Source organism: Pungitius pungitius, chromosome 20 (assembly GCF_949316345.1).
Source record: "Pungitius pungitius chromosome 20, fPunPun2.1, whole genome shotgun sequence".
Classification (NCBI taxonomy): domain Eukaryota; kingdom Metazoa; phylum Chordata; class Actinopteri; order Perciformes; family Gasterosteidae; genus Pungitius; species Pungitius pungitius.
In genome coordinates this window covers 10,808,104-10,832,664 of record NC_084919.1, presented here as the reverse complement: position 1 = coordinate 10,832,664, position 24,561 = coordinate 10,808,104, and the positions used below count along the sequence as shown (strand labels likewise).

The 24,561-nt window shown below is 41.7% G+C and overlaps 1 protein-coding gene across 1 annotated transcript; it reads right to left on the bottom strand.

Annotated features, from left to right (window-relative positions):
• Nucleotides 1-248: 248 nt before the first annotated feature.
• On the bottom strand, nucleotides 249-24,498 carry ppp2r5a (protein phosphatase 2, regulatory subunit B', alpha isoform). The gene is made up of 13 exons (XM_037449115.2): nucleotides 23,352-24,498; nucleotides 14,629-14,825; nucleotides 8,862-8,963; nucleotides 8,342-8,434; nucleotides 5,332-5,462; nucleotides 4,718-4,777; nucleotides 4,319-4,427; nucleotides 3,862-3,915; nucleotides 3,672-3,722; nucleotides 3,469-3,588; nucleotides 3,163-3,290; nucleotides 2,616-2,717; nucleotides 249-2,219 (listed from the first exon to the last, which is right to left on the bottom strand). Exons 1-13 carry the CDS (start codon nucleotides 23,497-23,499, stop codon nucleotides 1,964-1,966), a joined length of 1,551 nt encoding a protein of 516 aa, XP_037305012.2. The 5' UTR covers nucleotides 23,500-24,498; the 3' UTR covers nucleotides 249-1,963.
• Nucleotides 24,499-24,561: the final 63 nt, after the last annotated feature.

Genomic DNA, 24,561 nt, shown 5'->3' with positions numbered 1-24,561 from the left:
GATTGTTTCTGTGAGTTTCTCGTGTTTTATTCAGATCTCTTACGGATGGTTTCTTGTGCTCAGTGGGAAAAGGTGATGAAATAAGAGATGTGTCTGCAGCACACTGGCACCATCTGCTGAACTCCACCATGTACCACAACTCAACACACCAATGGGAGAAAAGGAGAAAAAAAGACAGAGGTAGTAATGCTTTGAGTAGAAAGATAAAGTAGACTTTATTTTATGGTGAAACCTAAATAAGATCTGCGATTACAAAACAGGTTCCCCACACAGTTTTTTTTTCTTCTTTTTTTTTTTTTAACGTCAAAGAGGTTGGAATGCTGTACTGACAAAGGCATCAGAAAAGACTGGACCTAAAAATGTGAACATAGAAGTTAAAGAGCAGACACTCGGGGGGGTTTGGAGGGAACACCATTCAATTTAAAATATAAGTCCCAAGTTGTTCCTATGATCTACGGCAGTCTCAAGTTCATCAGCGGGTTTGTCAACTCCCAGCGGCGGAAACTAAAAGCAAATGTGAGGTTACAAAGTCGGGAGGTGCAGGGACAACAGGCGCCGAGGCCAAAGATTACTCGAGGTTTTGCTGTGCTAAGCGTTGGTTTTTCTGAACATCTCTACTTCACGATGAGCCTTGTCTGGATAGAAAAATGATACACAACGTCAGCAAGAAGGTGATTTGGAAAATGACCAATGACAGTCTTTGCTTTTTTCGCTTGTGTTGCTGATCATCGACTGCGCTCGCAGACCACGGAAACGACGTACTGTACAGAAAATCTTAAATTGAGTGGCATTTCCCTTTAAGTAGCCTCCGAACTAACATATACGCACTCAGCAAATATGCACGCAAGGTAAACCGCCTTCCCACCATCACCCATCTGCCAAAGCAAACATTCAAAAATATTTGTCTTGTCTATACTCAGGAAACAGAGATAGAGGTCTCATCATTTTAGTTCTCAATCTACTACTTTTAGAGTAATAGTTTTTTGTTTTTTTACATCGTTGGGAAATACTTTTATTCTTTCTTGCTGAGCGTTTGACGAGAAGATCCAACTGCGCAGTGGATCTTCTCCTCTAAGCCCATTCCGTTCATTCCAGTCTCTTGAAAGTCCCGTCTCAATACTTTAGTGTAATCTTATAAACTTCTGAGGTTTTCACACAGATACATTGTTTTTTTTCACCAACAACTGAATCATAAAGCTGACCTCATAAATGTTCCATCCTGCCGAACAAGTTTAGACTTCTTAGTCTTCACTAGAGTCACTTACAGAGACATCAATGCATATCTGTGACAATGACTCTTTAGGATTCAACCTTTTTATATTCTTTTGGCCATAAACCTACCATTCTCCTCCTCTAGCGCGAGACAACTCAGCAGTAGCTTCTCCTGCTCCTGATAACAGTCCTTCTCTGTACATCGATGGACACTGAATGTATAAAGATGGATCTGGTCCCATCTGCACCTTAAATACTCCCAAAGACTGCAGTTCCCTTCTGCCTTGAGGTTTGCACCCACGTGTTGGCGGCAACAAGGAAAAGCGCATTAAAAAATAGACATCTTTAAATAGCTGTTCAGCTTGTCCAAGCGCAGCACAATCGGAAACATTGAATTCAAGTCATTATTTTCTCCCCTTCCCATGTATCATACAACGAATATAAACAAACAGAAATAATCATTTTCAATTAAGAAACTAAATGTGAATGGATAAATCTTTGATCAGATGAATAAACAATATACTGCAGCCACAGTGTAACATCCAAAAATAGTCTTAAGTTGAAATATATATATATTTATATATATATATATATTTTCTGCCAAGGAAATGCTGGCGTTCTAAGTCACTCTAGTAGATTTAATATACTGTTGAGGTGTAATTTGTGTTTTTTATCTGTCTCCGTTAATCCTCTCCTGACAGTCCTGAACACGTTGTCAAACCGTTACGGGATAAAAAACCGACGTCCGGTGTCATTTGGCACATGGGGGGCTCTCGCCGGCGGCCACGCCCACGTCGGGATCTTGGTTGGCTGGAGTGACGGCTGCAGCCTCGGCGCTCCTGTCCTGGTTGTCACTATTACTAGTACTGTTGTTGTTGTTGTTGTTGTTGTTGTTCTGGACACCCAGGAGCCCGTGGCGGTTGTTCTGGACCAGAGCGGCGTTGCTGAGCCTCAACTCGTCCAGCTTCTTCCACAGTTCGTCCCTCTCTTGCTCTTTCTTCTTCTCCCTGGGAAAAGAAACAAAACACAATTATAATAGTAAAAATGGACAATTTACATTTACTTCAATAGAAGCTTAGAATAAAAGACATTTGGTAAAGCCAACACTTGGTTCTCATAATCCAGCTCAAGTGCATCCTGATTATTGAGACTTATTATTGAGATATAGCTAAATTCAAATCAACTGGACACGGAACAGAAAGGTCCATCAGGTTTGTAAGGAAAATGCCTGGAGATAAACCAGCAGTACTTTGAACCCGGAGGAGCTGCACTTATTTATCACCTCAGGGTGAAATTCATATTTTCTTTGTGCACAATGGCACCAGGGACAATTTACTAGAAAGCGACCCAGCGGGAATCGAACATCACGAGTTAAGTAAAGGCCACGTGAATCTGCTGCTCACCGCTGCCGGTCTGCTTTGTAAGAGGAAGTCAACTCATCAAAGAGCGTGCAGTTCATTTCCATCAGCGTCTTCAGCACGTTGTAGACCAGAGCGACGATTGTCCTGCAGCAGAGCGGAGAGACTCCAAGTGAGACACAACAAAAACATTCTCTATAAATAATTCAAATGAAAACAATGAAAACCTCAATGGGCTTTTGTCTAAAGCCAGTTAAACAAATACTATAACGCCAGGAAAACAGTTCAGTTGTGACCGTTAAAAAATAAATAAAAAATTCAGCCACATAAGAAAAAAATTACCACAATTATCACATACATGTTCGGCCACAGTAAACTGTTATTTTAAAGAACATATATGCACCCATGGCTGTGTCTGCGTGTCTGTCTGTAACACAATCTGAAGCACAGCACATTGCTGCAGGTTTGTGCGCATTAACGTTCCATCAGAATCAGATAGTTCCACTAGCAAATGATTCAGTGTTCCTATACGTTAATGATCAGTTGATCACCTCGGGGCTCAAAACAAATGCCTCCCGACTGCCGTACTTACGGGTTCCAGTGCTCTTTGGAGATTCTGTACAGGCTTCCAAACATGATGGGAAGGACCTTGTCAATGTTTTCCTCGATGAGGCTGAGAATGTACTCGTTATTCCAGAAGTACAACGCTCGCTCGGCGACCTGCCGAGACAGGAAGAATATAGAAACGCTGCAGTCAGATTGCGTTTGTGCTGCTTAACGACACCTTTTCTTCTCAATCATCGAAGTGAACTGAGTAGGAAGTAAAAAGGTCAGATGAAGGGAAGAAGAAACGCCCCTGTCAGACGTGCAACGTCTATACTGGCGTCAGGAACAGTACCTGAAAGTGTGGATTGGCCACACATTTGGAGATCTGTTTGAACAGCGGCTCCTGGATTTTCTTGAACTGTGTTGGCTCAATGACATCCAGAATCTCCTCAATTTCACCCAGAAACATCACCTATTTCGATACAAGGTGCAGAACTTGAAGAAACGTGACAATCTGGTTGACAGTGTGTGGGAAGTGTGTTTGTAGATGATTACCTCCTTCTGGCTGCAGGTTCTTGGCCAAAACTTCAGCAGCCCGCGAATCACCTGCACAGAAAAGACAGCATTTTGTGAGAATAAAAAAAAAAAATCCCAGCCTGCTCGAGTGGGTGGTTTTTCTGCAGTGTAGACTCATTTAAAGCTCCAGGCTTGTGCGTTGAGTGGGAGGAGTGACGAAAATAAGTACCGGTTCTGTGAGTGTAGGATCTTTCTCCAGGAACTGGACCACACAGTAGGCCAGCTGAGGGACACAAAAGAAAAGAGTAAAAGTACAAACTGTTCCCAAAAACAGCATCGGCCTACATACAAAATAATCTGAAACAATAGCGCTTTTTAAATATGTATTTAAAATGAAGACTCCTGATAAATGTTATTATTCTTATAAATTCCCGATGCAGCTATGTTTATAAGTGCAAGATACAGTGAAACGCAGTAATTATCAGGGAAACTGCAGTTTCACTCTGAAGCCACTAGGAGGTGCTGTAGTACTGACATCTCATCATGACGGGGCTCAATGATGCAGAGACAATCTTTACTAAGCTGTACATTTGAGTTATACACTAGTAATGAAAACAAAATATGCTGCTCAAATGGCTGATTAACAATAAAACAAAATCATTCATATTAAACACAGTTTCTCCTACCTGCGCGTGGAAAAGGGCCAGTCCTTTAGCAGTATGCAGCGGGATGAGCACCTTCATCAGGAACTGCTTGTGCTCCGCCTTCAGAGGCAACGCAAACCCATTGATGATACTGCAAACAGAGCCACAGCAGGACAGTGTGAGGGAGATAAGTGTGCAAAGACAAACACACAACATGGAGTGTTTGCAGTAAAGCTCTGACAGAACAAAGGCTGTGTTTCTTCAATACGGATCATTAGTTTTTTTTAAAAACAGCTTGGTTAAACCAACAACACGTTTAAAAGCTAAAGGCGTTAGATGACTTTTGTTCTTCTCATGTAGCATTAACTACACTATCAATTTGGTGTTGTAGAAGGACAATAAATGAACTCTGGTAGGAACGGATATTAATGAACTACTCACCTTCCAAGGATTTCTAGAAGCTCAGCAACACCGTTGAAGTGCTCGGTTTCATAGATGAACCTGCAACAGAAATAACACACATGGAGCCAACAGAGCACACAGACTGCTCCCAACACTGAGCTCCTTCCCAATGCTTTTACTATGACGCTAGGCGCTGCGATTCATAAGTACAATTTTACCGGGACGCAATGACTCCTGATTAGAAAGCTTTGCACTGCCATGAAGACAAAGCTAGACCTAGGTCACTAGGTCCTTGTTTAAATATCCAACAAAAACATAATATTTAGCCGCTGTTATGCAACCTAAGGATCCAAACATCGCTCCTCTGTTCAGTAACCCAGTTCCATCTCGCGGCGCAGCTGCATGTACAGACAGAGCCCGACAACTGTGGCACTATTTTTATTCTCAGCGGCAGATTGTCAAAGTGGGTGCAACCGCTTTTCCACCTTGCCGGTTGGAAGCGACACCGAGTGCCCCCGTTAGCCCGTTTGAGGGGGGCGGGCTTAATCCGGTTGTGTGTTTGCTTAGTAATGCGAGCAAATCAATTTTTTTTTAAAAGAGACCTCAACCGCCTCACGTTTCCTCGTCCACTGCCCTTTTAACATTTTACTCACCGCAAGAAAATGTTGTTGATCTGCTTCCTGATGAAGGCACGCAGACCCAGGAACTTTCCATAGATCCGATGCAGAATGGTCTTCAGGAAGTCCCTCTCCCTCGGGTCCTCGCTGTCAAACAGCTCCAGGAGCTGAACGCACAAACACATAGTCTCAGCTTTCAGTCCTGTTTTTCTATTTGTTGTTCCGAATAGATGACACAATTACATCTTTAACCATGTCTTCTCACTGCGGTGTTGTCATGACGCCCTCACACTATGATTTATTTGTTATGACAGCTGTAATTTACGGAACCTTTATGCAGTTTCTTTGTACTTTTCAATACAAACGCAGGGTTTGGTGGTAGGCAGACGCTCGTTCTTATTTTTCTGTTGAGCTTCTCAAATGATTTAGTGTGAATGGAAGGTCGTGTCGGTTTTGGAATGTGACAAGCTGTACCATTTCCCCTGATGCATAATAGTCACGCTGCGGGTTAGCCTGGTATCGATACTTCTGGGTGAGTGCTTGTCGCCCACTTTCAGGCTGACATGGAAGACCCCTAGAACACTAATAATGTAATGTACTAAGCTACCAAGCTCATACAGTCACCTCGCACACAATAATCAAGTCACATGGCACTAGCAACAAACCAATATACAGTATGCGTGTGTGAGTGCTCTGCATCGTAATTACATCTGAAACAGCTGGTGTTTAACAGCTATTTAAGGCAACACTACTACAGCGCTGTCGAAGGCAGTCTATGCCACTGAGATCAGAAGATTCAAAGAATCAGATTCTAAGGGAGATGCTTGTCTGCGACTGGCACCATGGCGACTAAATCAGCCCCCCCCCCCCCCCCCCCCCCTTTTAGGGGAAGGTTTTCGTCACCGCGCACAGACAGGATCTTCTGCTGCACTCAGCTCAATTAAAATGGTGCCACATAGAAATCGCCTTAAATCGGTCTTCTCCTGAGGTCGGCTTGCGTACACGACGGCTCACTTGACGTTGGTGGTACAAAGTGAGGATATGCCACCATCACAGACCGCAGGGGTGTTTATTTTTACCAGCTGTGATATTTAAGGGAACCTTATCTACTGATTCAAACTGTTTATTTATGTTATGGGTCTTGTAAAGGCCATCTTTTTCCATTCCCCTCATTTTACCTGCCAGCACAATTCAAGTCTTGGTACATCAGATAATTACACAGGACAAAATCCCTAAATTGCCTGCAGGGGCATGTTGGGAGGGCACAGCATTTAGAGCACACAGTGTCTATCTTTGACATACTGGGGTAATGTTCCTAATCTTTCTGAAGGAATGTGCTCATTGTTTGCTACACTGTAAACACATGTGTGGGGATGCTGTGCGAAGGTATTTCCCCAATGTGATCAAGTACCTTCATTCGTATTTGTTATTTCATTCTACCGTCTGGTTTTCTATCCAACACTTTTATCAATCTGGACCATATGAGGAGATATCTTGTTGCTATAATGACGTAAATAGTCTTTTATAATAATGAATCCTTTAAGTTTAAAAAAATACAATAGGAATTCTGGCTACCACCTCTCTGATGTTTGGAACAGCTGCTTTTGAATTTCTATATATTATTATTATTATAATAAATGTGATACTTTTTATACCGACAGAATACACATTGCAATTAGAGCTGGGCGGTATGGCCAAAAATGAATATCACAGTATTTTGTAAGATTCTGACAGTATCACTGTATATCCCGGTATTTTGGCAGGGTTAACAGCAGTCTCACTCTATATTCACTCACCTGCTGACCCATTGGGAGAAAAACAAACTACCAATAAACTAGCGAGTACTGAGCACAAAGGCAATCATGTAAAATGGATTTTGGCTACTTCGGGATGTTGCAGGACAAGAATCACTGACTAATCAAACTTGACATCATCTGGCTTCAAGACAATAATAAAATAACCACAATAACTGCCTGTACAAAAGTCAAATACCATTCCTTTGCTCCGGGGTTTGTCTGAGGTCGGAATTTGTTTGAGGTGTTTGTGTTTGTATGTACCCGGTTAAAGCTAACCAGGATCCCAGACTCTGGGTCTTTGTATGGAGGACCTGACGCCTTATTCTGTTGATCAGCACCCGTTTTTCTCGACGTACCACTGAACGTTCTGGCTGTTCTTTGTGCTTTTTTTCTCTTTGGTGATTATCTACGGAACCGTGTGAAGACACATTCCTGTGCGTCTTATGATGACCCAAGTTAACCGTGACTTTATTGCCACCCAAACCTATACTTCCTCGTTCCCTTTGCTCCCACTACAGTCCTCCTCTCAACCTGAAGAGTAAACACCCAGCAGCTATTTAAAGCAGACACATTCACATCATGGAAAGTCGGCCCGGGCACCTCGGATGTGGCCCCGGCCAACATTCCTGGCCCCGTGGTCCTTCGTTAGCTGCTGCTTGGCTCTACGTTAGAAATGAGGCATTCCTGCAGTAGGTGTGTACGGAGGAGGAGCAGATGTAGCCAAGCTGCAGCCCATTAATGGTTTCACTCGTCAGACCAATGAAACTGCAAAGTCTCAGAAACCATCATGCTGTGCTGCTAATTACGGGTATTCCCCACTTTATGAATTCTAGTGATTTGAACATCCGTTACAGCTGATGAGAATCCTTCCTCAAACAAAAAAACTCAATGGTTGCAACTTTGAAATGTGAATATTTTGTTTTCTTATCATCACAATCAACTTTCCCAATTTGCTGACATATTGCTCCACAAAATGAATCGAATGAGAGAATTATCCATTTATTTAATAGATGTAATTGCATTCTCAATGTTACAAATCTACAAACTTCAATGTCCTAGTGTAATGAAACTAATTGTCTAAACTTAACTATTTTATTAATTATCTATCATCTATTATTAAGCAATCCATTTAGAAATACAGACTACTATCTGTAACTGAAAACACTATCTTGGTTTAATAAAATAAATGTTAATTTGTACCTGATGTTACCGTGACACAATCATGAGTAAAAATATGTGAAGTCTCCTACCTGCAGAACAAACTTCTGGTCAATGTGGCGCTTTGCGATGCTGGGCTGGAAATCCGGATTCTCAAGAAAGCGGAGCAGAAACTCATAGACCAGCTGGAATATAAAAAGACAAAATAGAATTAACACCTCGCCAAGCACTCATGTTGAAGTTTACATCCATGTCGGTTCAAGTTGTAATCCCCATCATTTGACTAAAAGTGTCAATATCAATTCTTGAGTTCACAGTTCAACACATGTTCTCTGGGGTCACACTGAGCTTCTGTCACAAACTTCTTATGAGTTCATACTTTAGTCCAAGTGGAAATTTGTCTCAAATTGTAAGAAATTTGAACTTCAGATATCGCAGTCACAAGAATGGACCCGAAGGACGGATACCCCACAATTGTAATGCCTCCATCTGAGGCTGAGGTCAGAGGCGCAATAATAAAAAGAAATACCCTGCACCTTGCAAAGGCAACATCATGAAATTAAGTATTCAAAAGGTCGAGGAGGACAGACTCAGAAGGTATGGAACTCGTACCTGAACATGAGGCCAGGATGCCTCGAGAGTGGGTTCATCCTCCTCCGGGTCAAAATCAGGGTTGTCGCTCGGTGGAAGAGTCCGGAATATATTGGTGCAGATCTGGAGGGGAGGAGAAAGAAGAGGATTAATAAAAAGGCTGATTAATACAAAATGAAATACGAAAACACTCATCACAGGAGTATGAGAAAAGGAACATCAGTGCCCTTAAGCATGCAGGGAAGTGAAATGTGATGGGATTCAAGACAATACGTCTGCCTAATGCCCATAAAGCATTCAACTGAAAGTTTAATTAGGTTTCCAGTGCTCCACACAGACTATAATTAAACAAGCTGGTTGTAGCATTATTCCAAAACACATTCTGTAATTGAGATCAATATTGCTTACCACACTCCACTCCTTACTTTTTAACCACATACACCATGTTGTGCATTGTAAATGACTAAGACAGCGTTCCAATAGGGTGACAAACCATATAATACAGATGGTTTAAGTGAACATGCCTGGAGGACACTTAGACAAGACTAAAAGGCACTGGTCTTCCCTTTTTGTTCAGCAAGGAAAAAGGAATCTAATAAAAACCCAATGCTTTAACACCACTGGCAGCTAACTCATTGGAGTGGAAAGCAGCTTCTTTTCTGGACTTTTTCTGAGCATGTTTAATTTAACGGAAGATTTTTTTGTAACAGAACCAAACCATGGTGAGGCTTTATAAATCTGTACTGAAGACAATCATTGTCAACATGTCATCGCCACCTCTCTCCCACCACGTTATATTTAGCAGGAAGTACATTTGAGGGAGGCACAGAGTTGGGGGAGCTGCATTTTTCTCTACAGCAAAATTATTGTAGACATTGCAGGATTGTTCAAGAACGTTATTCCAAATTTCTGAATATTTTATTCATGCCCATCACACATTGCCCACCGATATTTACATGATTTGACTGCAGCTCTTACACAAATCAAAGTCCCAATCATATACTATGATATTCCTGGAGGCATGAAGAGACATCAAGCTGGTCACTCAGTTAGCAACAATGTGACATTCAGATGATCCACTTTGATTTTCTCATGACCAATTTAGTTGGATCTTGGCATGAGCTCATTCGAACGGCTCCCAGCATGCTCTTGTGCTGCTGTAGCCCATCTCACCTTCAAGGCTGAGAGAGTCGTGCATTTAGCTCGCCACTGCTGTACTGAGCTGTCATTTGCCTGTTATTTTAGGGTGCCCGGACAGTGCAAGTGCAGCTGTTTCTTGGCTGATGAAAACACCATCTGGACACAACATTTGTACAAACAGTCTTTAGCCAAATGGTAACAGATCCCGCTGACTGCGGAATGACTGAATTTCTGTCCGTGACAACTCTGCAATAAGGTTGCACGAATAAGAATACACGATACAACCACAAATACATCTTAAACAGGTACTCCTCTGCATTGATATGTTGCCACCCCTAACATTATATCAATGTGGTGCCTATGATATATTTTAACCTAAACTTCTAGGAAGATCAGGGAATCTTCACATTTAAGAACATGGCAACAGTAATCTTTTGGCTTTCCATGCACTAAATTCCCTTGAAAGTCTTCGATGTGGAATTCAGAGAATATTTATTGACTCCACGTGGCTCTCAATTTGAAGTTGGATGAGCAGGTGCCCCTCAGCTATCAGTGCTAACAATGCAAACAAAGACAATAACCCTGCTATCAAACCTTAGTACAGAACTATTAATGCTCTAAATATTAAATAGAACCGTCAGACAAGTGATCAACAAGTGGTTATCATTTATTACATCGGGTTTCCTTCCTGCAGCAGCCTCTGGCTCACTTGTTGGCCCCAGTTGTGTCATACTTCTGTGATACTCTACTGTAACAATCTTAAGGTACAGTTTTTGACATGGTTAACAACAAGCAAGCCATTTATTTAGACCACACAAATTGTACATTGCAGTTTTTTATAAGCATCTGTATGCTGATAATGACGCAGATAAATCTGTGCGTCAGCTCTCCATGGCATATCACTTAGCATTCCCTGGTGTGAGGCCTCTCATTGGCTGAGCTCAAATCAGATGACTCACTGAGTGGGTTGCCAGGCGGGACATTGTGCCTCAGCGCAATGACTGTTTTTCCAGGAACGGGGATCGGAGGCAAAATGCTCAGAGGGCGACAATGAATTGTGGTGTGGATGGCATTTGGGCACGTGAGCATAACCTGAATAACAAAAAGCCTGGTATTCCTGGTATGAAACAAATATTGTTACTCTAGTTTTAAGTGAGGGTATTGATTAGTCCATTTATTGGCCTTCAGCAGGAGGTCCACGTAGAGAGAGACATGGGGCAGACATGCATGAGAAGTGGATAAGTTGATGCTATAATTGTTTATTTAAAAAAAAGGAAAAGTTGCGCTGATGAAGCTGTTGCAACGAATGTGACACACATTGCTTGGCGACAATAAAGAAGCTTCAAACCCGTGAACATCTTAATGTTGCAAAAATCCAAGATGGCAATGGGAAAAATGCCAAACTTGATACTTCAAAAAGGACATTCCACAGAGCAATGGGGTGATGTCACGGGGACTAAGTCCACTTTTTATATACGGCCAATGTGTTCAAAATGTAATGGCTATAATAATGAATACATCTACAAGGGCTTTTGTCAGTTGTCAGAGATGCACACTATCTGTATACAAGCATACGTGCAAACATGGGTGGTGTGTGAGAAAGAAAAAGTGGACACTGATTTGTGTGTAAAAGTAATGTATGAGAATCCAAAGGCCATTTCTAAGTGACAATACAGAAAGTGAAGCCAGTGTTCCCATGCTGATGACAAAAGGAGGCTGTAACTCCGTGTGGGGTAAAACTACGTGACAATATTAGCACCTAGCAACGCACAGAACGAGAAACAGAAACCGAGACAGAGGGAGAGAGAACTTGTGCAAGGATTGAGCCATTTTCAGGAAAAATGGAGAGGTGAGAATTAAAGAAAATGAATGGGGAATTATAGCTCAAAAGATGCTCTTTTTAACTAACCCTGCGGGCTTTTCACAAGTCTCTGGCACAGATAAGAGAATACAAACAACACTGTCTGAGAGATGAGATTTTCTATTAGAAGCACTAATTATAGAAAAGAACCTTCTTTGACATAGATGAGAAACCTGGCTGTTTGTAGTACTCACAACCTCCGTGATCAAAGCAGCCCCCGCTGCAGCGGCATAATGCACGGCACTTTAAACCCTCACCTCTTCATGATAATGTGATGCCAAGCATGGAGTATCCGGGAGAGCCATTATCAACCCGGCCCTCTTGAGTGCAGCTGCTCTTTGCTTAACCTCGTTCAAAACACCGCCTCTAGGACAGAGTTGGGTTCCTCCCGAGCTCGACCCAGGACGCCCAGGAAGAGACGCGGCGCTACCCAGAAGCACCGCCGGCGACACCTGTGCAGCCGGCACAAGTCCTCCTGCAACCAGCAGACGCAGCGCTAAGCGGCTCGTTGCCGACGAGCCGTTTCTCACACACTTCTAGTCGGGAGTTTCCCTGCCGGCTGTTTTTTTCTGCCTCAGCACGATGAAGGTGGAATTGATGCAGCTCAAAGCGCAGATATGAAAACACATTATTAAAAACTGCTTCTGGTCAGAGCGATTTATACATATTGTACAATGTTATACGAACTAACTGCTTCAGGTAAGTGTGATCGATCACTGATTTCATTAGTGCGAGTATATCCAATGAACTGTTTTTCCTTCTGACATTGTATCACACTTACTGCCTGTGTTGGCACATTGAAAGCTAATAATACAACATTTCAGAAACACCACAGAATCCAGTGTATCCATCCGGTTAATTAACACCAGGTTTAAAGGTTTGTATTCAGGAAAAATATTTATGTTTAATGAAATGTATCTATAGTGATTTTCTGTTATTTTGAGCTCTTGATTGTAGAGATTTACAGCTTTACCATCTCCTAACAAAGTGAAAGTAGAGAAATAGCATTTACTTTAATTCTGGTGGCATTAGCTGGCATAACTAATCATTTAAAACCTAAATGATGTCTTTTGCTGGGTGTTTTGGTTGCATTGAGGGTGCAACTGGTAAACAATGTCAGTGGGCAGCATGTTGCTAATATACACTGTACCTTAAACACAGATGTTACAGAAGTTTAAACCATTTACATTAAATGATAGATGGCTGACAGCATTACCAGTGAACTTCATATTTACATTTGCCTCCCTGCTGACAATGTTTGGCAAAGTGCAGTTTCTGGTTTCTGTTTTTACATTTGTTATTGTAACCGAAGCACTATTGCATTGCATGTCATTTAGCTGACGCTTTTATCCAAACGGAGTTAAACCATGGTTTTTACATTTTTGCCCCGGGAGTAATTAGGCGTTGGGTATCTTGCTCAAGGACTCTTCAACATGGCGCAGCCAGAGTTCAAACCGCCAAATTCCAGCACACACTCTCTACTTCACGCGCCACTATTAGTGTTTACAGTAATTATCTTATTGGATGTGGCCTATTTCTTGATCACTGTAATTAGACAGCAGAACCTCAAGACAAATGCATCTGGAAATAAGTCTATGTGCCGTTTCCTGAATGTGACAGCAGAGTACTCGGGAAAGGGTCCTGTGAGTATTTTGGTTGAAAATGTTTTTCAGATTTGGCACTTAGCCCTCAAATTGCTTTTCTTCCAGTCAGGTGATTTATATTATCCAGATTAGACTAAATACTTGCAAAAATGCAGGAATAATGCAGCAATGCTTGACTAGTGAATAAAAACGTATAATTGTTTCCAGAGTAATGATAAAAAACATTCAGGCTTATAAACTGCTTAAACTAAGTAATCTTAACACACCAAAAACACCTTTAAGGCAATAGCGAGAGACAAACAGTTCTAAATCAATAGATGCAAGGTATGACCTGGATTACGGCCTGCAGCCAGTTATAAATCTGAAGGATAATTGAGCTGTGCTCATTCGCGTCCACCAGGATAATCTGCAGTGTGGCGTGAATCACTGCAGCCCTGTAAATGTTGCACATGAGTCATTATTGTACTGTAGGAGGAAACTAGGCTGCTCCATATACACTGATCAATACCACGTTGGCCTCACATACTTTGCGGAGGGTTGGATTTAAAGCAGACAATTGTGTAATCAAAAACCCTGACCGTAGTTAACTTAGCTGCGCACTCTTGACTCATGGAAATGCTGCATATTGCTGGATAATACATTTGTAGAATATTACTAAATCTTATTAGTAAAGCACCAGTGTGTCAACTCCACACTTCAGTTTTGTGATTTTAAAGAGGGAGTAAAATGGGCTAAATAAGAATGGTTTATGGGATTTCATGCAAAAAAGGGACAGCACGTCTTGTATTTTCGACTTTGCCCTTTAGCTTGCAGTGTGTTGTATACGCTTTAACTGGGTAGTTGAATCTTTTAAACGTCAATCGGTGGATTCTTTCCACACAGTGACCGTCGGTATGACTCTTACTGCAACTCAACCACAAACCTCCGCAAAAATAATCATGGGCAGCAGTATTTCCCCTTGTATGACTTCATGCGTGAGTCATCATTATATATGCCTTTTATAGGAGTAGCAGCTGCTACTAGGCGACCCCGTTGACAGACAGCAGCTATCCCCCTCATAATCAAACATGTTTTTAAGAGAAAGCTGAAAGAGCAGAATAACAAAAAAGTGTCAGTCATAATGAAAGTGTGTGTGTGTATGTATATGTATATATATATATATTATATATGTATGAGTGCTCACCATATTGGTGATCTCTGGGTAGGTGGATTCTACCAGCACCCCTCTGTTGGTGGAGACGTAGTCCACCAGCTCGTTGAGAGTGGCCCGCTTGATCTCCTTGCTCTTCAGGTCCATCACAGAGTCCAGGAAGTCGAAGAGCATGCAGCACTGCTGGAGTTTCTGGGTGAACAGTTCCTGCTGCTCCGTGGAGGGGGCATCTGAAAGCACACCAAGAAAAAAGGACTGAGTGATCGCTCATTTAGACACTAGAAAGCATATCGTAAGAGCTACAAATGAGACAAGATGGGACAAAGGTTCCACAAGGTGGGGCTCCGGCAACTGGAGAAATTCATTAAAAAGGGCATGAGTTTTTTGTTTTTAACAAGTTCAAATCAACTGATCAGAGTAAAGAAAAGAAGAAAAGCCCTATGAATGTCAAATCTTGCAGGTTTATTGCAGTTACATATCCAGCTTAACTGCTAGACAAACAGAAACAACCCCGATACATTTAGCTACACAAAGGTCCTTGGCTTTGATTCTAAAGCCTTTTGTGGATTAGACAGTGAGTGTGATCAGGGTTATTAGAGCTGTCAAAATTTGACCCCGGCTCAGCTATAAACAGCATTTGGAGGCCGTACACAGTGATTTCCTGTTCCAGCTGAGCAGTAGACACAGGGACCTCTCCCTCTAATGGTGGCCAGAGGACACAGTAAACCAGCACTGGAGGTCGGATTTACAACAGCTCCAGAACCACAAACTATGGTTACGCAAATAGAGAGGCCGTGGGTGCCACTCGTCGACTTTGAGAAGGAGATTATTCTCATGTCATCTGGGTTGATTAAATTGAGCAAAAAGGAGAAGAGCCGGTTGAGGAGTGTCATGGCGCAGTGTTTCTTGTTGAGCAGCATTATGCAACTAAGACAAGTCACGGTCAGGCACAGGCAGAATATTCACACTACGCCTCACACCTTGTGAAATGTTCCAGTGGTGTTGACAGCTGACGAAGTAGTTATGCAACTGAACTCTACAGGTCAGACTACTTGCTGCTGCTCTGGGTGGACTCAATATCTGCACCCAGCTGAGAGCTTTAATTTGTCTTTATGCCAAATTTCAAAGTATAAATTCTCCAAAGCATGTTGCATTCAAAAGGGCTGACTGAGTATCGAACTGGGACCAGAAAGGGGGGGGGAAGCAATGAAACCAGCTGGTGTAAAAGGGTGGACGAAGTCTCAATGACGTCATCCGAAAGGGGCATATTGGCAGTGTCGACACAGCAGACAGCAGCGCTCACCTGTCACTCAGAGCAGCCATACCCACGACAGCACCCAACTTTAAGCATGTAAAGCATTAGAATGACTCAGTTATGTCAAAGAGATACTGAAACTATTTCTCACAACAACAACAACAACAACATCAGTCGTGGTCATGCATGTTCCTCAAATAGCCTTTCACATATTTCTAATGCGTTTTTCTCAAGGAGCAACCAAATCTTTTCTTCAAAGGGAATCGTCTTCATCCCCCAGAGAGCAGAGTGCTGGGCCTGTTAGATACAGTTTGACATGTTGGATGCTTTTAGCAATGAGAAGCTATTTTTGCCTTTCAGATACAGATGCATGAGTGCACAAATTCCTGTGCAAAGAGGAACATTTTTCCATTGGAGCTACGAAACTATGTATGAAAACAAGAGGAAAGTCCTTTAGGACATCAGATAGACAATCCAAATGAATCATGCTGCATTCTATCAACACAGATTTAGTTTCAGGGCAATAAATGGTTGAGCTAATCTAAAGGATAAAATGTTTCCTTAATCAAAATATTTTAACTTGGCATCACAATGTGGCTGATATAATGCATATTCTGTGTCTTACAAAAAGCTTCAAAATCACCTCGACAATTATCTGAAGCAATGCAATTTCCTAACCACACATGGGAACACAAAATACTAAAGAAACTCCCCGGCTTAAGTGGAGAAACAATACAGCACAGGATGGATGGATAATTCTTCCTTCCTTAGCTTGAATAAATAAAACAGAGGGATTAATGGTGCCTCTTGATCTCTACAGGGATGAGTGTCCTATAGACAAACTACTGTATCTTTTGAGAATCAATTATTTTACTGAGAGAAACTCTGAATTACAAGTTTAACCATTCATTACAAACCTTTCCAATACCTCAAAGTTGACGGCCGCGACAAGCATAATTCCTTTGTCGAAAACATTTAAGAACAGAAGCGGTTACAAAATCAAACAGCATTTATAGAGAACTTTGCACTGCATTTATCAGCCATGGGCGTCAACCATATTAATATTGCTGGAACAAGAGTCAAGAGGAAGACACACACACACACCTAAAATACGTTGGGGCTTTCTTGTGAAAGTCACAACCCATTTACTTTCTTCTTCATGTAAAAAAGACCACAAAACAAAAAGGAACATAGCACCTGATCTGCTCTGTATTAGCCACAGCAGACTAGATTAGACCAAATGTTACATAAACTATTCAGTCAAATGTTTCTTTTCTGCGCCTCATTTCTTGTTTATGCGACCTACTGTAAATGAGTCAGTACCCGCTAAAGTCCATTTCCGTCCCGCCATCCTCATGAACCAGAAGTGCAGTTATATTTCTCAACCCGTGGGGTGCCTGACCCTTGGGGCGCATTTCCTCCGCAGCAGTGTGCAGTGATCGGCCCTTGAGAATGCTTCACAGTGACCCCTCACCCAGACTGTGAGGCTTCACTGGGCAGTGAACTATAGTGTGTGTTAACCGGGCCAGACGGTCCTCAGGGAGCAGTCTGCAGCGAGTTCTACCAAGTCTACCTGGCTTTACTCTTTCTTCTGGGAGAGAGCCTAGTTGAGAGCTCTAAATCTGATACCTGGCACCTATAAAACTACTCCCTGAATACAAAGGAGTCTTTGTTAAAACAGAGTAAACTAGTCAATCGCCGTTTTAGCTTAACAAGTGAAATCAATTGAGTTGACTCAAAATTTCTTTCCACCAATTTATATCCTTTTGGTCCATATCAACATTTCCAAGAACTACAGTAAAGCATTGAGAAACAAAAACAAACCGAAACATGCAGGTGCGGTGACCTCAGTACGTTGACAGATCATTGCGACACAGGACTGCACAATAAGAGTTACTGAGGCTGGTCTCCTTTCTGCACACCAAGCTGACCGGAATACAAATCCACCTAGATAATAGTAATATAATATACACAAATTATTTTTTTTAGATCACAAGCTGTTGTTTAATTGTGAACATGTATCCAGGTAGATTTTTGTGGGGTCAGCTTGGTGTGCAAAAATGGAAAAATGGGCACATTTGATTCAAACTCCACATTTGTTTGTAGTGCACGTCAAACACTGGGACAGCCATCACAAAAGCAAACAAAAAACTAGACAATGTAGTCAAAATGTAAATCATCAATTAGGATAGGCTCAGATACTTTTGTTTTACTTGGAATGCAAGATCATTTGTTTAACATAGTTCAAAAGCCTTAATACAATTTTTTGATTGTCACCATTTATTAGGGGGGGCATCTCATGGTACCTCACGATTCGATTCAGAGGTCAACGATTTGCTAGTCGGTCTCAAATCCGCAAGTGGTGCAAACTGTCAAATATTGGAAAATAAGTAGAAAGAAAAGCCATCAGAAACTATTCAGTTCAAGTACGTTTCTGATGTTTTGATGGCTACAGGTTCCTTACAATTTCAAATTTGGTGTTTTTCTTGGTCGGACATTGTAGTAAGTGTAATGGTTTAAGACGCGTTTAGGCACGTCAACCTGTGATCCAAGAATTGAAACGAGTATCGTCACTGCTCGCTGGTGTTTCTATTGACAGGTGGATCATTTAATTAATTGCCGAGTTAAACCATAACTATAAACGGTTGTATTAGTCTCAGGCATCACCAGTATATGTGGCACAAGATCAATGCACCATTATTATGTGGATCATTTATTCTGGCATGGCAGAGATTTCAATTCCCTTGTCCATGTAGCACCTGTTCAACTGCCTGTTTACAAGTTGCACTCTTATTTAAACCAACACTATAGGTGCATGCAAATAAAAGGTTGGTGGAAAGATTAAGACAATCAGGAAACATTACTGGAAGGATAATTGTTGTATGAGACTGTGCTGCATTTTTAGCTGCTGTGGGGAAATTAAAAGCACACTCAAGACATTCTTGCGCGAGACAATAATTAGTTGCTGAAGAAAAGCCAGATGCTGGAGGAGGATAACGTACACCACAGCCATGCACAGACTCTAAAACATTTCCATTAAAACAGTTTGCAGCAATGGGATGGCTGAATTTGCAATGTATTCTACTGAGCTGCGAACACTTGACCTTTCATTTAAATCTATAGAGCAGCAGAGAACACATTTGCTTTCAAAACCTGCGTGATATACCCAGCCTATGAGATTACTGCAACTTTCCCAATTGCATTTTATTCAACTCCCTCTGGGATCGCCTTTTCAATTTATGAAGAGGAAATGATGTGTTGTGGTAAACATCTTTACCGCCCAGTCCATGAGAAAATGTACAATGTAATCCCGCCAAAGCACCAACCAGCTGGTCATCACTAGAGAGCCTAGCATCACACAATTTACGTCTTCAGGAAGCAGACTGCTGGCACTAAAGAAAGTTTTGGGAGGCGGTTTTATAGAACGTGGTGGAAGCAGATCCTCACCTGCCAGAGGCCACAGTTATGGAGACGGAACAAAAACACCATTGCAGTGCATCACAAAAGCTTGGTCCCAATAGCATGCTCGAAAATGATTTATTGATTTGCCATCTGCTGGCAGTAATGATGGAAACAGACTGTGCGGCACAGACTTGTCAATCAATAGGCCAAAAGAGGTAGGCCGTTTTCCATGAGTTGTGGCCAACGGTCGGTGTAATCACCACCGGCTGATTTTAAATTATATGTTGATTTAAATGGATTCATCATTGAGGCTACAAAAGGTCAATCAGAAGAGACTACTAACGTCAGATAATGTCACTAAAATAATGTCAGGGCTGTCACTGGTCTGATGATAAAGACTGAGAACTTAGAAAAAGAAAGAAGTGAGCTTTCCAGGCCTGTGTAGCACACTAATCATCAGTGCTTGAAACTCAACGCCCAAACACAGGCTTAGGTTTAGTTCAGAATCACGTCTGAGCTCAAAAAATCCCTGCAGGGACAGAAATATTAACGAAGCAGTCTGTATTTGGAAAGTAAAACCTTCCACGGCTTGCTCTCAAGGCTTCTGGCTGTCATGGCAACAATGTTGGTCTCAGTGACTCATCTTTTCAGTGTCTATCAGACAACACAAGCTTTAAGCACTGTAGGGGAGAGGAAGAAGCATCTTCTTCAATCTAGTCAAACCTGAAACTGTTCTTGGTCTCGTTACTCGAGGAACACACACATCATCACCAGTATTTGTTCTCATGCATCTATGATTAAAAAAAGAAAAACTAAAACTACTCCACTTAGCCAGAGCTGGCTTGAGTTGTGACCAGGAGACAATGATATAATGCAATAATATGGTTACTTAGATCTAAAGCCAAATTAACATAGTAACAGTGGAGCTATGCCTGTGAACGTGGCCTATTTGTAACCACAGACTCATGCACTGTATATGAATCATGACTCACACAATGTGTGTGCTACTAGGCAACAGATGGCCAATCAATGAACTTAGTTTGAACAACTGTGACTGGTCCTAAAAACAGCCCCAAGATAACAGGCAAAGGAATAGAAAGTCACATACAATTCATAGATTCTTAATAAGATTAAAAAAGCATAAGCAATCTTTTTACGTTGGTCATTCTGTACACATGACATCCATTGTAGTCTATAAATCCCTAGGGATCCCTCCTTTGCTGTTCTCCCTGAGACTTGTTCCCTTTTTCCCCATTGAAGTATTTATTTTTAGGAAGGTTTTTCCCTGTGCTGATTTTTTGGGACAGAGGATGCTGCATGTGTGCAGACTGTAAAGCCCTTTGAGACAAATCTGTAATTTTGGGCTATACAAAATAAAATGAATTGAAATTGAATAGATGAATAGTGTACATAATCTCTTTCCTGGGTCATTGTATCCTGGTTCTAGTATAAGGTTTGATTTTTCCAAGAATCCATGTGGAACTTGACCGTAGCAGGTAGGCTTCTCCAAGTACATATAAATGAGAATTTCATGCTGCATCCTGCAATGCAGGAGATGCATGTAAAGTGCAAGCCTCAAAATAAGAAACTCGATCGTAGAGTCCTTATGGTGATCATTTACAACCATGTCAGATTGCCAGGAAGGAAAAATAAATAAAAAATCCAGCTTACAAATCAGTTTTTGATGAGCTGCACACATCCACTCCACAACTAGACACATTTTAATTTTGACAGCGGAGCCATTTAGTGCTGTCTGCTGATGTATTGATGGAGCAAACATAATGGAAGCCTTGGGTCTGTTGCAATAGAAGGACATCGTTTTTTGCCAACATTGTTAAGCAGTAGTTTTTTATTCTTGGATTTTGATATTGGCATTGCAACATTTGCTTAATAGTATGGTACAAAAGTCCTGAAAACTGTACAGCTCTAACTTTTAGTGGGTGGCAAACCATCTGGTGTTGTTAGTTCAACACGGCCATGTACATCACGTGCCAATAGCTCCTTCTCAGTAAACACTTCCCAGCTTTGTGAATAACGAACTACAAAAGTTCAACGCAGTTCTCAGAACATTAATATATTGACTTCAGAACACAATCAAAAGTAGAAAGTCTCAAAGACATCTGCATACCATTAGATGTACCTAATTATTCCATCAGCGGCCAGGTGACAAATGTGCACACTAGATATGAAAACTAATAAAAAGAAACATATTTCCTGAATACCGCAACAGACAGCGCAACAAGCATGACTCATATTCAAGGTTGTAGTAAAATAGAGTGGGGATAGTTAAGCTGTCCCTTTCAGTTCGTCAACATGCCGTTTCAAGTTCATTCACGGTGGTGCAGTGGTGCAATGCTCTAGATTTAAATTCCAGTGCTTCTTTTTACTAGCTGCGCCCCAAATGCATCATAAAAGACTCAAAACATTACGCGCAAAACTTTGTCAAATGTGTTTCAGTGACAGCAATCGTAACTCATTTGTGACACATTTTCTTTTCATTGACTTGAGGAGTTGCATCATGTTTAAAAGTTCCAACTACTTGACCAGGCAGGTGTCTCTTTCTTTCAAGTAAGAAGCTGCACTTGTTAATCCAGGAGCATGCAACACTGGCGATAAGATGTTCAGGCTTGTCTGTCTGAATCTGAGAAAATGACTCATAACGACACTTTGAATAAAATTAAAAAATATAAAAGCTTTTGTAAGAACAAGCAAAAATGCAAAGTTTAATACCTTAAGTTAAGGTTGTCTGGATTACAATAGGACTTTAAATTGTTTATTGTCATTACAGTGTTATATGTTGTGATACGTTTATCCCTAGTATATTGCAGATTCAGAAAATGTATTCATATTCTATACTTCTTACTCCACTGCATTATGCCAGCAAGGCATGTACAACTCTACAGTGAAATAACACGTGAAAGCATGTCTAAGCACACAGTGGAGATTATACACATTGTAGTGAATAGAACTTAAACAAACATGGTTGTAGGTTGGCTCACTTCTGTCAGACTAATGCAGGAAGACAAACAACGAGTATGTAGCCGGGTGCATGCTCAGATTTGTCATATTAAAGAGTTATTTGTGGACCGGCATAATAATAAGACGATTATGACAAACCACATCTGACCTCCAGCTCACACTCTATCCTGTAATATCCACTACACCAGTCTATTAAGACATATTGCTGGACCTGTAGTATGACGAAATGAACACTCATACAGATGAGCCCAGGGAAAGCTCTAAAAACTGCTATTCAACGGGTAACACTGATTTTTCCAGGTGGAAGAATAAATCTATTCAATATACAAGCCGTAGTATCCCTCTTGGATCAAGCGGCTTGTTAGCTGCAGGCTAAAAGTTCAAATTCTTAGAATTACTTGGGACGGTTTGGATTGTATCTGAGAATGAGTTATGCCATCTGTGTGCGTCTTTGTTTAGCCATGCCAGCAACCCTGCATCAGTTTCTCTCTGGCACAGCACTCAAGTTATAGATCTGCATGTTTGCACCGGCTATGGCTTCGTAAAATCCCAAATAATGACCTTGTCAAGCCATGAAGAAAAAGGTTGCTGAACCTTACAAATGTTATCTTTCCTATCAACATGCAGTACCAGCATCAACATTCAGGAGAAAAGGCCAAGTAACACATTCAGACCGCACAGGTCTCGTGCATACACAGAGTTTCGCCCTTCTGTGTCCTCGACAACACCTTGATTACAAAAAGGCATACATCCCTCCTTCCTTCAACATCTCTCTCTCGATGTCAATTCAGCACAGACTGCTCCAGTCAGACTACCCCGTGTCTCAGCTCGTAACTTGGGAAGCAAGAACAAAGCAGCAAGGGATGCAAGGGAAGCAAAAAACAACTATCTGTGGACAAAATGCAGTATTTGATATTAATAGCACTAAAATGATGCAACGCCCATTACATAAAAATACGCGACTTTCAAACAGATTAGCCTAAGATGTAGGAGCAGTACGGTGGGGCAACTGGGAACTTAATTCCGGTGTGTTGCCCATGCTGGTCATGGGTCGCACGGGGTTACAGATCTAATAGTGCGTAGTCATACACAGGTGACCCCCTTCATCCTCTTACCGTACCTTTGAGCTGCGGCAGCGGCGAAAGCTCCACCGGGGCGCTCTGCGTGCGGTACTGAGACGAGCCTTGGGATTTTCTCTGTTTCTGGGCCTTCCTCATGGACTTTCTGGTAAACCCGTCCACTTTCTCGGATGCGGATATCGCCGACATTTTGATGCATAAATTGATGAAGACTTCAAGAGAGCTATTTTGTCCCTATAGCAAGTGAAAGTTGCCCTCTTCTGTTCGCATTAGCACAAAAAGCGCAGAGCCAACCGCACGACTCGAAGCTCGTCTCCTGTTCCGAGGCTGATGTTATTCGGTGTGATCCAACATGGTCGCTCGGTATGGTGGTTTAGACTGTGTCCCAAGACTGCATCATTCGGAAAACTACTACTCTCGAACACGAGGACAGTCCTCAAAACACGAACCCAAAAGCGAACTTAAACCAAAACTCATGGCATTACGCGCAGTTGCAAACAAACTAAAATTATGGCCTAACTTTCAAAAATGTGGATTTTTGTTTTTTACTGTTTCGTCACATTGGTAAAAGGTCTGGCTGTTAAAAAACGTATTAAAGACATTGCCATAACAAACGTGGCCAGAATTAGTCGTAAAGTCCTGACAGTAGCGAACTACTGTACTGCTAGCATGCCAGCTAATGTACCCGACGCTAGCTAGCGTGCTAAAATTAGCCGACGTTTAAGTACGCCACTACTTAACAGTTTGCACCGCTGTCGAGGAAGACAAGTTACAAAATATAGTTGAACCGTTAAATTCATGTAGTTCTTCGTATGAGACCGAGTACAAGTCTTGAAGCCCGTGTATTATATCCTGGCCGGACTTCCGTTCAACGTATTTTCAGAAGAGTTAATGTTTTCGGCGATCGATGAAGTTGAATTTCGCTCGACGAACAAGTCTCATTTAACGTTAGCACTTAGAAGTTAGCAGGGTCCACATTCGGTCGACGTCGTCCCAACCACCTTCGTCGTTGAATAAAGAGCGGTAGTTCCGTTTTGGGGCCTCAAAAACAACAATTACTCTCGAATACAACGAACTACTGGTCGTCGTGCTCAGTAGGCTAGGTAGCCATCACACACTTCCAGTACAGCCGTTCAGACGTTGTCTGTTTCCCTTCACTGTTCGCTCGACTCAAGAGCCTGACAAGTGTACGTCATTGAGTGACGTCTCTGAGGGCCAATCACAAGCAGCAAATTAAACAACTGTAAACTT